The sequence below is a fragment of the Mercenaria mercenaria genome, chromosome 13 (genome assembly GCF_021730395.1).
Source record: "Mercenaria mercenaria strain notata chromosome 13, MADL_Memer_1, whole genome shotgun sequence".
NCBI lineage: Eukaryota > Metazoa > Mollusca > Bivalvia > Venerida > Veneridae > Mercenaria > Mercenaria mercenaria.
Genome location: NC_069373.1, coordinates 10,544,867 through 10,559,460, shown reverse-complemented (window position 1 = coordinate 10,559,460; position 14,594 = coordinate 10,544,867). Strand labels below are relative to the sequence as shown.

The 14,594-nt window shown below is 37.0% G+C and overlaps 1 protein-coding gene across 2 annotated transcripts; it reads left to right on the top strand.

The window, feature by feature from the left end:
* The first annotated feature begins 272 nt into the window (after positions 1-272).
* LOC123529858 (uncharacterized) lies at positions 273-14,274 on the top strand. 2 transcript variants are annotated; one of them, XM_045310419.2, is made up of 3 exons: positions 273-714; positions 10,018-10,212; positions 12,929-14,274. In XM_045310419.2, the coding sequence occupies exons 1-3, from the start codon at positions 312-314 to the stop codon at positions 13,531-13,533; spliced, it is 1,203 nt and encodes a 400-aa protein (XP_045166354.2). In that variant the 5' UTR covers positions 273-311; the 3' UTR covers positions 13,534-14,274. The 2 variants fall into 2 exon arrangements, with proteins under 2 accessions (XP_045166354.2, XP_045166356.2); XM_045310421.2 differs by lacking the exon at positions 10,018-10,212.
* The last annotated feature ends 320 nt before the right edge of the window (positions 14,275-14,594 follow it).

Here is a 14,594-nt window from a genome sequence, read left to right as displayed (position 1 = left end):
TACTCGCAAGGGTGTCATGCAGTATTTATAGATAGATAGATAAATAGGGGGTCATCTCATTCACACGAAAATTACTTAAATAAAGTATCACTAATCATATGTTTTTCGTCCGATATTTTGGTAGAACTAAGATAGTTCTTGAAAAACTTGTAATTAGATATACATGTTTCGATGTATGGAATGCCGTACACGCCAAAATGTTACAATGTAAGTCTATGGGAAAACAATTGGTGGTCTCTGACCGTAGGTCTATGGGAAAACAATTGGTGGTCTCTTACCTGTACTAGTACGTGGGGAACCAGACTAAAAAGATGGCGGAAAGAGACGCAAAAAGATTGAAAACTCAAAAGGATGGAAGTCCGCGAATTTTCAAAACTTTCAAAAGGGATTGTGTCAAAAGCACCGATCTTCTTTTATCAGCAGTTTCCGCATTAGAAAGAGGTTTGGAAGGCTTGTCCTTCGCAATGTTGAAGGTGGATACGTCAAATGCGCAAAAACAGCATTCTTTTGTTGACGTTTCTATCGAATACAGCCCTTGGAATATGTTTGGTGATGAGGAACCACATTCAGGCTGTAATATTGGAGCGCTTTTTTCAGATGGCTTGGAAGTTCTAAAGAGTTATGCGGACATGGATTCCCCTAAGGTGCCCAAATTAAATCTAGTTCAAAGGACAGCATTACAAAATCTACTAGAGTTTTTGTCCAAAAAAATAGGTATGCCCAGTCCAATTTCATTCTTGGATTCTCTGTGGGAAAAGTGAACCTTACAAAATATCTTTTACCAAACTTATATATTGAGAAGTGATAACCAGGTTGGGCATAATGATATAGATCTAGTCACAGGAGTCTGAAATTCTATCAATAAGACCATAGAAGACTATCTTTACAAAAAATACCCCCTATATATATAAAATAAACACCAGGAATGAAACGTCAAAAACCCAGGGTCCCCTGAAAATATGCACGGAACACAGGGTGATCGCAATTTAGCGAGCGTAGTTAACAAAGAACACTAAAACGGGTTCCATTTGACCTGGGACCCCGGGTCCAGACCCGGGAGATTTTCAAAAGACGCTCAAAGGACCCGGCATGATACTTGCCTGTGCGTCCTTCGGGACCCGGAGGCATTTTCCTTTAATAATCCTTTCTCTTATCATTCATTTCCTTCAGTAAAACTATTTCCACGATAGACACGTGTATTCCAAAATAAACACTCACAGTCATGCCCTCCTGCCTTTGATCTTCTGCTAGGCTAAATCCCGCCCTTTCTCCTGTAGACATGCCTCGCTGATTTTTTTATCAGCAAGTTACGTCACGGCGAGTGCACATAGGTAACAAGAATCAATGAAGTGTTGAAATTAATTGATAAAGCCAAAGAGCTATAAAAATAATTTTATACTTCTTTGATAAAGCGTATTGATCCTGTGTACTGTCAGAAAAGGCGCCAATTATTAAATTATCGTAAGCAGCTGATTACCGAGCATGTGAAAAGTGCCCTGCAAGATTTTTTCATGCAAACTTTAAATTAGACCATTGCTTAGTGATCATACCGTAATTTCAACAAGAAGCTTCACAAATTTTGATGAATTTTGAAATCAAAAATAAGTTTAGAATGCCCGTTCACAAGTCTAATTACACCCGATGTCATATGCATATTTCCAAAATTCCTTAAAAAAACTGACTTTCAATGCAGTTTTTAATGATAAGTAGCATCATTATTTGAGGAACTATCTCTGATTTAGCTTAGTTGGCCAAGTAAACTGAGCAAAAACTACTTTCCGAGGACATTCCGAAAGTGTACCAGTATCCGGACAGTACATTTTGGGTACATTTTTATAGTGTTATAGCACTGTTCTGTTATTAAAAATTAAATGAAACATAGAAGAAAAACCTAATCAAAATAACATGAATTTTGATAAATATTAGTTTACAATATATGACCTGAAACTGACATTTTTATTATGCTGTAACATGATCTTGGGTTTATTGTTTTCTTAGGTAAAGATCTACGTATTACTAAATAAAAAATATAGTCAATTATATGGACGTGTTGGGACAGGACTCCTGTATTTTGGAAAAGGACCCTTCAAAATTTGGGCCCAAGTGTCCTGGGACTCTTGGGTTTTCAGGTCTAGTGGAACCCCTGCTAAAATACACCTACCACACTGGACAGCATTCAAATCTGATACACTTTACAAGAGTAATCAGACATTTTCTGAGGTTTTCTGAGATTTTCAGCTGTCGCCGAAGCCATTCGCTGACGTCACAACAATAACAAAAATTACAGCGCCGGGATAAAATTAGAAAGTAGCAATTCCCGTACTGTCTTACCTTCAAATTACATAACAGGCATTTTCATATTGCTCTATTCATATAAAAAAGTCATTGTACACCAAGTATAAAATTTTACTACTGAAATTTAGATATTCCGCTGCATCGTAAAATGGATTATCCCAAGAGTAACCTCTCTTTACGGGTTTTCCCAATCGAATTTTGTAAATTATCTTTTTATTGCAAAAGGAATCTAGGGGATATTATAGACTGATGTAAACATATAAATATTCTAATACTTATTTACTCGATGTACAAGTTTTAAAGGATAAAATAAGTATTTTATCTTTATCTCGGCGCTGTAATTGTTGTTGTTGTTGTGACGTCAGCGAATGGCTTCGGCGACAGCTGAAAATCTCAGAAAACCTCAGAAAATGTCTGATTACTCTTGTAAAGTGTATCAGATTTGAATGCTGTCGAGTGTGGTAGGTGTATTTTAGTGTTATTTCTTAACTACGCTTGCTAAATTGCGATCACCCTATGTTCCGTGCGTATTTTCAGGGAACCCTGGGTTTTTGACGTTTCATTCCTGGTGTTTATTTTATATATATAGGGGGTATTTTTTGTAAAGATAGACTTCTATGGTCTTATTGATAGAATTTCAGACTCCTGTGATCTAGTGTTGTATGGGAGATTTAAAAGGGTGGAATGCCCACCCTTTTTTCTTGCGCTCTCCTGCCCATATTTCGCGCCATTCAGTGTGCATCTGCGCCACTCTAAATGCTGGTCCTGAAGCCCAACTTTATTTCATGCGCCAAAACTGTTATTGATTGACAAGGATTTAGTGATTCAAGCTGCCTGTTATCTCTTCCGCTACCATATAAACACTAAGTTAATTATTAAAAGTGTCAAGTTTGCGTGTGACTGTGTGTATTGATCCGCCGTTTACTACAACAAACAGATGTGAGGTTTACAAGTCAATTATGTACATCACTTGCCCCTCACCGATGTGCCCATGCGGAAATATATATAGTTTGCTGCGAACACTTGCTGCGAACATGCTGCAAACACTTTTGATACAGTTGGTATAATTGTTCGCGGGATGTTCGTTTGGTGTTCACTTTTCACATGCAAATTAGTTTTGCCGCAAACTTCCCACGAACAAGTAGCTGTGAACTTCCCGCGAACAAGTTTCTGTGATCATACCGCAAACTAGTTGCTGCGAACATGCCGCGAACAAGCTGAAAACCATCACTACAGAAACTGTGTACAAAAAAGCATGTACAGAAAAAGTGCAAAAACAAATAAATTAATTAATAGGAATCGGGGATTTAAATTTATTGAATAAACTTGAACACTAAGGTTGTAACAAATTCAAATTGTCAATGTCTGAACTTTTTCATATCATATTTGGAGCATTTTAAACAAAGTTTTAATGATAAATTATGTATGAATTTTAACTGTTACTTGTCATTTCAAGAACAGTGTCTGAGTGCATGTATTCATTTCATCCCAATGTTTTTTCTTCACACTGCTTATTAGTTATATTTATCACTACAAATCTGTCATAGTTTTACATGTTAATTATCAGACTTATGAAGCTTAGAAATTGTCAAAATAAGCTAGTTTTTAGCTCACCTGTCACAAAGTGACAAGGTGAGCTTTTGTGATCGCGCGGTGTCCGTCGTCCGTCCGTGCGTCAGTGCGTCCGTGCGTCCGTAAACTTTTGCTTGTGACCACTCTAGAGGTCACATTTTTCATGGGATCTTTATGAAAGTTGGTCAGAATGTTCATCTTGATGATATCTAGGTCAAGTTCGAAACTGGGTCACGTGCCTTCAAAAACTAGGTCAGTAGGTCTAAAAATAGAAAAACCTTGTGACCTCTCTAGAGGCCATATATTTCACAAGATCTTCATGAAAATTGGTCAGATTGTTCACCTTGATGATATCTAGGTCAAGTTCGAAACTGGGTCACGTGCCTTCAAAAACTAGGTCAGTAGGTCTAAAAATAGAAAAACCTTGTGACCTCTCTAGAGGCCATATATTTCACAAGATCTTCATGAAAATTGGTCAGAATGTTCACCTTGATGGTATCTAGGTCAATTCCGAAACTGGGTCACTTGCCTTCAAAAACTAGGTCAGTAGGTCTAAAAATAGAAAAACCTTGTGACCTCTCTAAAGGCCATATTTTTCATGGGATCTGTATGAAAGTTGGTCTGAATGTTTGTCTTGATGATATCTAGGTCAAGTTCGAAACTGGGTCACGTGCGGTCAAAAACTAGGTCAGTAGGTCTTAAAATAGAAAAACCTTGTGACCTCTCTAGAGGCCACATATTTCATGAGATCTTCATGAAAATTGGTCAGAATGTTCACCTTGATGATATCTAGGTCCAGTTCGAAAGTGGGTCACGTGCCTTCAAAAACTAGGTCAGTAGGTCAAATAATAGAAAAACCTTGTGACCTCTCTAGAGGCCATATTTTTTATGGGATCTGTATGAAAGTTGGTCTGAATGTTCATCTTGATGATATCTAGGTCAAGTTTGAAAGTGGGTCACGTGCCTTCAAAAACTAGGTCAGTAGGTCAAATAATAGAAAAACCTTGTGACCTCTCTAAAGGCCATATTTTTCATGGGATCTGTATGAAAATTGGTCTGAATGTTCATCTTGATGATATCTAGGTCAAGTTCGAAACAGGGTCATGTGCGGTCAAAACTAGGTCAGTAGTCTAAAAATAGAAAAACCTTGTGACCTCTCTAGAGGCCATACTTGTGAATGGATCTCCATAAAAATTGGTCAGAATGTTTACCTTGATGATATCTAGGTCAAATTTGAAACTGGGTCACGTGCCTTAAAAAACTAGGTCAGTAGGTCAAATAATAAAAAAACCTTGTGACCTCTCTAAAGGCCATATTTTTCATGGGATCTGTATGAAAGTTGGTCTGAATGTTCATCTTGATGATATCTAGGTCAAGTTCGAAACAGGGTCATGTGCGGTCAAAAACTAGGTCAGTAGGTCTAAAAATAGAAAAACCTTGTGACCTCTCTAGAGGCCATACTTGTGAATGGATCTCAATAAAAATTGGTCAGAATGTTTACCTTGATGATATCTAGGTCAAGTTTGAAACTGGGTCAACTGCGGTCAAAAACTAGGTCAGTAGGTCTAAAATTATTAAAATCTTTTGACTTCTCTAGAGGCCATATTTTTCAATGGATCTTCATGAAAATTTATCTGAATGTTCACCTTGATGATATCTAGGTCAGTTTCGAAACTTGGTCACATGCGGTCAAAAACTAGGCCAGTAGGTATAAAAATAGAAAAACCTTGTGACCTCTCTAGAGGCCATATTTTTCATGAGATCTTCATGAAAATTAGTGAGAATGTTCACCTTGATGATATCTAGGTAAAGTTCAAAACAGGGTCACGTACCTTCGAAAACTAGGTCAATAGGTCAAATAATAGAAAAACCTTGTGACCTCTCTAGAGACCATATTTTTCAATGGATCTTCATGAAAATTGGTCAGAATTTTTATCTACAAATCTGTCAAGTTATTACATGTTAATTATCAGCTTAGAAGTCTTAAAATGGTCAAAATAGACTAGTTTTATATTTCTTTTTAGATAATCTGATACAGCTCTGCAAAAGGTTACTGGTATCGGAACAGTACCCGAACAGTAACAGTATCCGAATTCTCGTAATTTCTCCTTTCATGTTACCCTTCATAAAGGGAGTACTATGTGTTTTGGAAGGCTGTTTCACAAGCAAACATCAGGTGAAATTTCATTCATCAATGGCAAGTGTTTACAGAGAAATTCTACCATCTTTATTAAGCAGTCAATTTTCTGTTTTGTTTACATCTGAGGGATTCCACATGTCACGCATGCGCGGAAGACAAAACCCATGTTTGTCCTATTCCAGGGAGGTAAATCCTGAGCTTATGATTTGCACTCCGTTGTAGAATTACTCTCCCTTTATAATTTAGATAAAATATTAAGGAAATTATACTGTTAGTGCGTCACATGGGTATTTAGTAACAAGGTAGAGCGCTCGCTTCAGTTGTAAGAGGACGTGGGTTCGAATCCCAGGCTCGTCTTAAACTTTTATCTTTTTTTATCACTTTTTTAAAATCTATATAACACAGCTTAAGGACTTAAAATCAATATAAAACTCCCATATACCGGGGGTACAATGTATACAGTAATCAAATAAACTACTGTTGACAAAGCTAGACAAATACACGATGTGAAAGGTGCTTGTCTGAAGTGTTGCATAATATGATTGTACAGGTGCTGTACGGTACCGTACGTAACGGAACGGAAGGTAGCCATACCCTGTACGATTTATGGGAAAAAGTAGTAAAGGTTAATTACATAATTTAAAATCAAAATTATAAAAGATTTTCAGTCAAAACAATTCTAAAGCTGCTTAAAAAACCATTTATCGGAAACTGGTACTGTAGATAAACCAATTAACGTTAATTAGACTGCCCTTTCGGAGCCCCTGTTTTTGGATGCATGCGCAGATAAGGCCGGTATTGTTTACATCCTTGCAAAGAGTAAAGACTAGGGTTTAAAGATTTGTAGATTACTTTTGTAAACAATTTGTATTTAAAAATAAATATAATGAAAACCCTCATTTTTTATCGGAAACTGTTCTGAAACCAGTAAGCATATCTATTTCAATTTCAAAATTCCTTATGTTTATTGAGATACAGGAGTATAGGTATTAAACATAAATTTTCTGACTTTAATACCACAAAAAAGTATATATTCCTATCAGCCTCTAAGAATCACTTTTGAAAACTGTATGTAATGCACACAGATTTCTTTCTAAACATGACCAGAATATCTGGTTGTAATTAACTTATCAGACTCATACTGTGACCTTACGATAATGTTACAGATTAATTGATCTACAATTACCTGCTCTTATAAAAGCTCTTCAGTAACAGTTTACCAAAAGATTATAATTGTCTTAAGTTCTTCTCGCGAACATGCCGTGATCATTGGTCTTCCTGCGAATATCCTGCAAACTAGTATCGAACCAATCACGGCATGGTCGCGGTAGCAGCGAATATCCTGCGAATAGGTATGTTCGCGGCATGTTCGCAAGGGGCCTTCTTGGCCGAGTGGTTATGGTCGCTGACTTCAAATCACTTGCCCCTCATCAATGTGGGTTCGAGCCTCACTCGGGGCGTTGAATTCTTGATGTGAGGAAGCCATCCAGCTGGCTTACGGAAGGTCGGTGGTTCTACCCAGGTGCCCGCTCGTGATGAAATAATGCACAGAGGGGCACCTGGGGTCTTCCTCCACCATTAAAGCTGGAAAGTCGCCATATGACCAATCATGTGTCGGTGGGACGTTAAATCCAACAACAACAAAAAAGCTTTTTGACCATTTGGTAAGGGTGGGTTCGAGCCTCACTCGGGTGTTGATTCCTTCATGTGAGGAAGCCATCCAGCTGGCTTACAGAAGGTCGGTGGTTCTACTCAGATGCCCGCTCGTGATGAAATGATGCACGGAGGGGCACCTGGGGTCTTCCTCCCCGATCAAAGCTGGAAAGTTGCCATATGACCTATCATGTGTCGGTGCGACGTTAAATCCAAGCTATTCTTACGGCTTTCCCTTGAGAATAGTGAAAAGCTCGCAGGTGGTTATTCCTACGGCAGTTTTGTATTACAATACATTGTACTGAAGTCATTCAACTGATATATTTTCAACCGATTTCAGAAATGACATGTAATCACATTTGGTCATTGTGTTACAAATAAAATGTCAGGTCTGAATTGATGCAAACATGTCAAGCTGATGTGTGACAAACGTCAAGTAAAAACTAAATTAAAGGGCAATAAGCATGTTTAAAGTGGTAAGAGATTTGTACTGTTGTGAAAAATTTGAAACATAGATCTAAAGTAAACCCTGGGAGAGAAAATACCAAGAATCCTACTGGGACTCGAACCCCGGACCTCAAGATCTGTAGGCGGACCCTCAACCACGTTGCTAAAGGGTTAACCCAACAGCAAGGCTGTTGGAAGTGGCCTATAAACCTACTATCACTACACTTCTCCCCCTTTACTTTTCAGAGCTTACCAGCTCTCCAGAATGACACTCCATGCTCACCGCATGAGTCCGTCAAACACTTCTGACACCATTAAAGTAAACCCTGGGAGAGAATCTGTACTATCACTACAGATCAATAATTTTCTAACTAGTTAAGTTGAAAACACCAGCTCAATATTTTTTTGTGTTTCAATATTAATAATGTATGTATTAAAATCTACATCTGTACAACCAACATTCGTTTTCCGATTTATTTAGAAGACAAATTTCAGTTAAATAAGTATTTTACACTTACAATAAATTCGGTGTTTGTTTGTGTAACAAATGGAAGTAATAAAATGCATTATACTAGGGGAAATCACTTCCCTTTTTTGTCTTCTCTGGATTTCCTTACCGGAAAAGTAAAGACGTTGGGTGAAATTATATCAGTCAAATGAATTCAGTACGATGTGTAACACAAAACTGCCATAGGACTAGGAATAACCACCTGCGGGCTTTTCATAATTCGTACGGGAGAGCTGTAAGAATAGACACATTCCGGCTTTTCACTATTCTTACGGGAGAGCGGTAAGAATAGCCTATGAGGCTATTCCTATGGGACCGTAAGAATAGCCACTTCCTAATATTTAGTTTCGCGTCTATATATCCACTTACTATGGGTCTTGCTATAACTTAACTTATAAACAGTAATAATTTAAGGAAATTGAATATTGCATTATTAGTATCATGAATTTTTATATTAAGTACAAACTGAGCTATATGGAAAAAGTAGCCTTTAAATTTTTGGGGTCACTCCATCAAAGATCAAGGCCTCAGGGGGCTGAACATAGCAAACTCTTTTTCAATCAATAACTTTAGAACCACTTGACCCAGAATGTTGAAACTTAATATTATAGGATGATTGGGCATGCAGAGTAGATGACCCCTACTGATTTTAGGTTCACTCGATCAAAGGTCAAGGTCACAGGGGCCTGAACATGGAAAACTGTTTCCAGCTTGAGAATCACTAGGCCCAGAATGTTGAAACTTAGACTATAGGGATGATTGGACATGCCAAGTAGATGATCCTTATTGCAGCCAGCCATCAGTGTCTGACTTTTGCTCCTGTCCCCTATTGATTTCTTGCCTATATGACTATGCAGTGGGGGGAGACATGCGCTTTGCTACAAAAGCATCTTCTAGTTATTGATTTCAGGTCATTGCGTCAAACGTCAAGACTCAAGTGCACAGAAACCAAATAATTTCTCTTCATTGTGCTGTTACACAAAGGGGGCATTTCATGTTCTACTAGCTCTTGTTTTTCATGGGCATTAAAAGAGAGATCAATGATTAAGAAATGGTGTAAAAATTATGGTTTAATTACAATGTACTTATTTTGATATCAAAAAATAACAGCAAACCATCCTCAAAATATTTGTTCAGCTACTGGTTTACCTCGAGGGGAAAATAAGCAAGGTGTAAAGGCCATGGTTCCCCTAGTTGAAGTGATTTACGCCCATAATTTTGGCTTCTTGTTTTTCATAGCACAGTTGTTACCATTGATGATAAGTGTATCAAACATATATATTCAGGGTCGAATAGTCATGGTCAGATGAGTTACTTCGGGCCATAAAAGCACTCTTGTTTGCAGTAAGCATACAGCTATATATATGTTTTACAAGGTCTTTTGTTTCTGTATTTTTTGTAGATCATGAAACTTTATTTGAAGAAATAAGTTCTGAAGAACATTGGTGTGTTGTACTTGCCCAACATCTTTTATCAAAGCTGGCAGTTAGTAGTGAATACACTATTGCATCATACCCTGGATTAAGAATTGGTGATACAAAATGTATGTGCAAGCAAAATGATGATTTGGTTGGGGTTATAGGAGATACTAGCTTTGGTAAGTACTAGATAGTGTTTTAGACTGTTCTAGGACTACAACAGTTACTGCTAAATTTTTCTGAATATTCTCCTTAACTCCCAGGTCTGATTTTATGCTCCCAGAAGGGCAAGCATATAGTTGCGGCTTTGTCCGTCCGTCTGTCCGTCACACTTTTGTCTGGTTGAAAAGTATTAATGGCATTTGATTGGGACTTCACATTATCATAGAGGCCATGGCAACTGAAAGGAAAAACTTTAAAAATCTTCTAATCTTGTCCAAAACCGGAAGGCTTAAAGCCTTGATATTTGGTATGTGATATCATCTAATGGTCCTCTATCAAGATTGTTCAAATTGTCACCCTGAAAAGAGGCCCTGCTGGGGGTCACAAGTTTTACATAGACATATATAGGGAAAAAACTTTAAAAATCTTCTTGTCTGAAACCACAAGGCCTAGGTCTTTGATATTGTGTATGTATTATTGCCTTGTGGTCTTTTACCAAAATTGTTCAAGTTATTACCCTGGGGTGAAAAGGGGACCTGCCCAGGGGGCGGGGTCTCAAGTTTTACTTAGACTAATATATAGGAAAAAAACTTCAAAAATCTTCTTGTCTGATACTGCAAGGCCTAGGATTTTGATATTTGGTATGTTGCATTTCCTTGTGGTCCTCTGCCAAAATTGTTCAAATTATGCCCAGGCACTCTTGGATTATTCAAACTGAATTTAGCCTTGTCCGCTCTCTAAGTCGAACAGTTTTTATTCGATCTACACCAAACTTGCTGACACTGTTTGTGGGCATAATATCTTGGCCAGGTTCAATAACTAGCCAAATAGCCCAAGGGGCTCTTGGATTATGGCCCTTGAATTACTAAAAATAACTGCAAATTTAAACTTGTCCGCACTCTAAGTCGAACAGTTTTCATCTGATCTTCACCAAACTTGCTGACAATGTTTATGGGCATAATATCTCGGCCAAGTTCAATTACCAGCCAAATCGCCCTAGGCACTCTTGGATTATGCCCCTTGAATAAGGCCAAAAGGCCAAGTTCAATGACATGCTTATTTTGTGACAGTCTTGCACTCTTGTTTGTTTGTAGTCCAATTTTCATTATTCTTTCGCCAGTGTATAGTATTCTGTATAGTATTCATTAAATTCTTTCTAAGTATGGCCCTCTACAAAGATTGTTTGCTTTTTCCGATTCAAGATGTATCCAGAGCTCCAGATAAGCTTTTGGTGAAATTGGGTATTTACCCATCACTTTTTTTTCTGAATTGGGTATTGTAAATCTGAATTGGGTAAAAATAATATCATTACCCTACCTTTTCAGAAGTAATTGGGTATTTGCTTAAACCAATCGGGTATTTCACCAATCTCGCACAAACAATTGAGTATTTTTTCTTGTGGCTTGAATTAAGTTGTGTAAGGTTATAGTATACATGGTATATTTGATAAACCAGGATTGACTAACTACATAAAGTATTCAAATGGCGCCCTTCAAAGTTTACTACAAAAATATATTTAAAATTGTGATGAAATGTGATTAATTAAAACAGTACTGTCTTTTGAAATTGTTTTTACGTGCCTGTAAGCAATTTAAACATTTGTATTTTAATTCATAGTACCAGAGATATTATTTTCCTCCAATCATAAAATGTTTTCTGAGATACTTCTTTTCCATACTGTTTTTAGCTCACCTGAGCACGAAGTGCTCAAAGGTGAGCTTTTGTGATCGCCCAGTGTCCGTCATCAGTTGTCCGTCGTCGTCAACAATTTGACTGTTAACACTCTAGAGGTCACAAATTTGAGCCAGTCTTAATGAAACTTGGTCAGAATGTTACCCTAAATGAAATCTTGGATGTGTTCGATATTGGGTCATCTGGGGTCACAAACTAGGTCACCAGGTCAAATCAAAGAAAACTTAGAAATTAAGGTTAATTTTGATGCATTTTCACTATATCTAAGTTATTACTAATGGATTTGATTCATATTTGAAGTAGTTGTTCCACATCATCACCAACATTTTATGACACAAGGTGCATAACTCTTTCACCAGTATTTTATGATTTATGTCCCCTTTTGCTTAGAATTCTACTTATTTAGTGTTTTGATACACTTTATCTTTATATCTCTTATTACTTAATATTTTTTACACAGACTCGAGCTATTGTCCAGTATCTTCATCCACCATTGGAGTCATTAAACTGTAAATTTAACACTCCAGTGACAGCTCCAGCTTCCTCAGATGTGCCCAGTTTCACTACCTAGCATCATAATAGTCGAGCACGCTGTCTCCTGTGACAGCTCTTGTTTAATCTTGTGTTTCTTGATTACATAAGGTATTATAAGAGTTCTCTTGTATTTTCAACAAGTAACATTCAACAGTACAAAGTTGGCCGTTGGTCTAGTGGTAACATGCTTGACTGTCAGTCTAGAAGTATTTCTTTTTACTTTAATTATCTTTTGTTTCTTGATTTTGTCTCCGAGCATATTTTCACACAACCCTCAATCACACCCCTTCCCACACACACTTGATATTTTCTCTTAGTAAACCTGTCACTTTACCCCACCTCAGCCCCACCCTGCCAAAAAATAGCAAAATATTTTTATTACTTTTCGTTTGTTGTGTTATTTTATATTGTCTCATAGTATCCCAGCACCCGCCCCACCTGGAGCTCTGTTAAGTAGTTAAACGATACTCAGGTAGCTATCAATGCCCTTTTGTCTGATTTCTTCAGGCTTAGAGAATGGATGGCATGGAAATACTGACATAATATTTGAAGGAGCTGATGTTCAAGTAGCTTGCATGAGAGATGAAGAAGACCAAGACGACTTATCGGTTTCCTCTATGGAAATGGAAGCATCTGATTTTAACTTCAAGGATTTCAAACAGATTGTTGCTCAAACGATTGTTTTTTCGTTTTTGCAGAAAAAAACTTGCGGAAATAAGTTGAAAAATAGTTTAATACCAGGGATAGGAATGTCCAAAAAGAAATTAATAGTTGTTTTTTATGATGCAGAAAATGACATACTACTTTCAACAAAACCAATACTACTTTTTGGTGATAAAGAAATTGTCTATAGCGCTCTTGTATTTCTTTGGCTTACACTTAACTATAAAGAGTTCTGTACAGGAATACCCGATGCCCTGAAAGAGTTTAAAGCAAGCTTCTTACCTGATCCTGTTTTACATCAAATGTATATTGAGAGGGTAGAAAGACCTCTGCACATAGATCATACAAAAGAAGAGAAAGCGTTTCCTTGGTCCGACAAAAATGTAAGAACTGTGGTAGGTAAAAAGCCAGAGGTAGTATTATCAGACTTATCCGAAGACGAAAGCTGATTTTTAGCTCGACTTTCCGAAGAAAAAGTAGAGCTATTGTACTCGTCCCCGCGTCGACGTCGCCGTTGCTTAAAGTTTTTGATAAAGTCTCTGTTACTATCAAAGCTATTGACTTGAAATTTAAAGTAGTTGTTTACTATCAAAGTCTTCACCAGGAGAAACAATCCCCATAACTCTGATTTGAATTTTGACAGAATAATGCCCCTTTTTAACTTAGAATTTCTGGTTAAAGTTTTTGATAAAGTCAAATATCTCTGTTACTATGAAAGCTATTGACTTTAAACTTAAAATACTTATTTACCATCAAAGTCTACACCAGGACAACAATCCTCATAACACTGATTTGAATTTTGACAGAATTATGCCCCTTTTTAACATAGAATTTTTTGTTAAAATTTTTGATAAAGTATCTCTGTTACTATTAAAGCTTTTGACTTGAAACTCAAATTAATTATTTACTATCTAAATCTGCACCAGGAGACACAATTCCAATAACTCTGATTTGAATTTTGACAAAGTTAACTTGGATTTTTTTTTTGCTGGCAAAGCTCTAATTCAGAGTCAAGCACTGAGAAGTCGAGCGCGCTGTCTTACGAACAGCTCTTGTTATGTTAAGGGGAAGTGATAATGTCATTTATCACAATGGTTCTTGTGTGACCCTTACCAAGATTGTTTAAATTATTTTGATTTGTCAGTTAAAAACTATGTAGTATTATTTTTTAAATAAAATATTTCTCAGTATTTTTTCTTTTATATTACTTTGACTCAGTGTTGTATTTCAGAGTTTGTGTGTTCGCTTACTGACTCAGTAAATCATACATTTTTAGCTCAACTGAACATGGTTTATATAGACTTATATAGGGAAAAACTTTGAAAATCTTTTTGTCTGAAACCACAGGGTCTAGGGCTTTGATATTTTGTATGTGACATCATCTAGTGGTTCTCTACTAAGATTGTTCAAATTATTCCCCTAGGATCAAATATGGCCCTGCCCTGGAGGTCACATGGTTTACATAGACTTTTATATGGAAAACTTTAAAAATCTTCTCGTCCAAAACCAC

Bases quoted from the DNA above. Each gene is read 5' to 3' on its own strand.
- LOC123529858 (XM_045310419.2), top strand. From the start codon at position 312: ATGGCGGAAAGAGACGCAAAAAGATTGAAAACTCAAAAGGATGGAAGT. The intron at 715-10,017 runs GTATGCCCAGTC...TATTTTTTGTAG, and splicing joins GTTTTTGTCCAAAAAAATAG to ATCATGAAACTTTATTTGAA. The intron at 10,213-12,928 runs GTAAGTACTAGA...TGATTTCTTCAG, and splicing joins TATAGGAGATACTAGCTTTG to GCTTAGAGAATGGATGGCAT.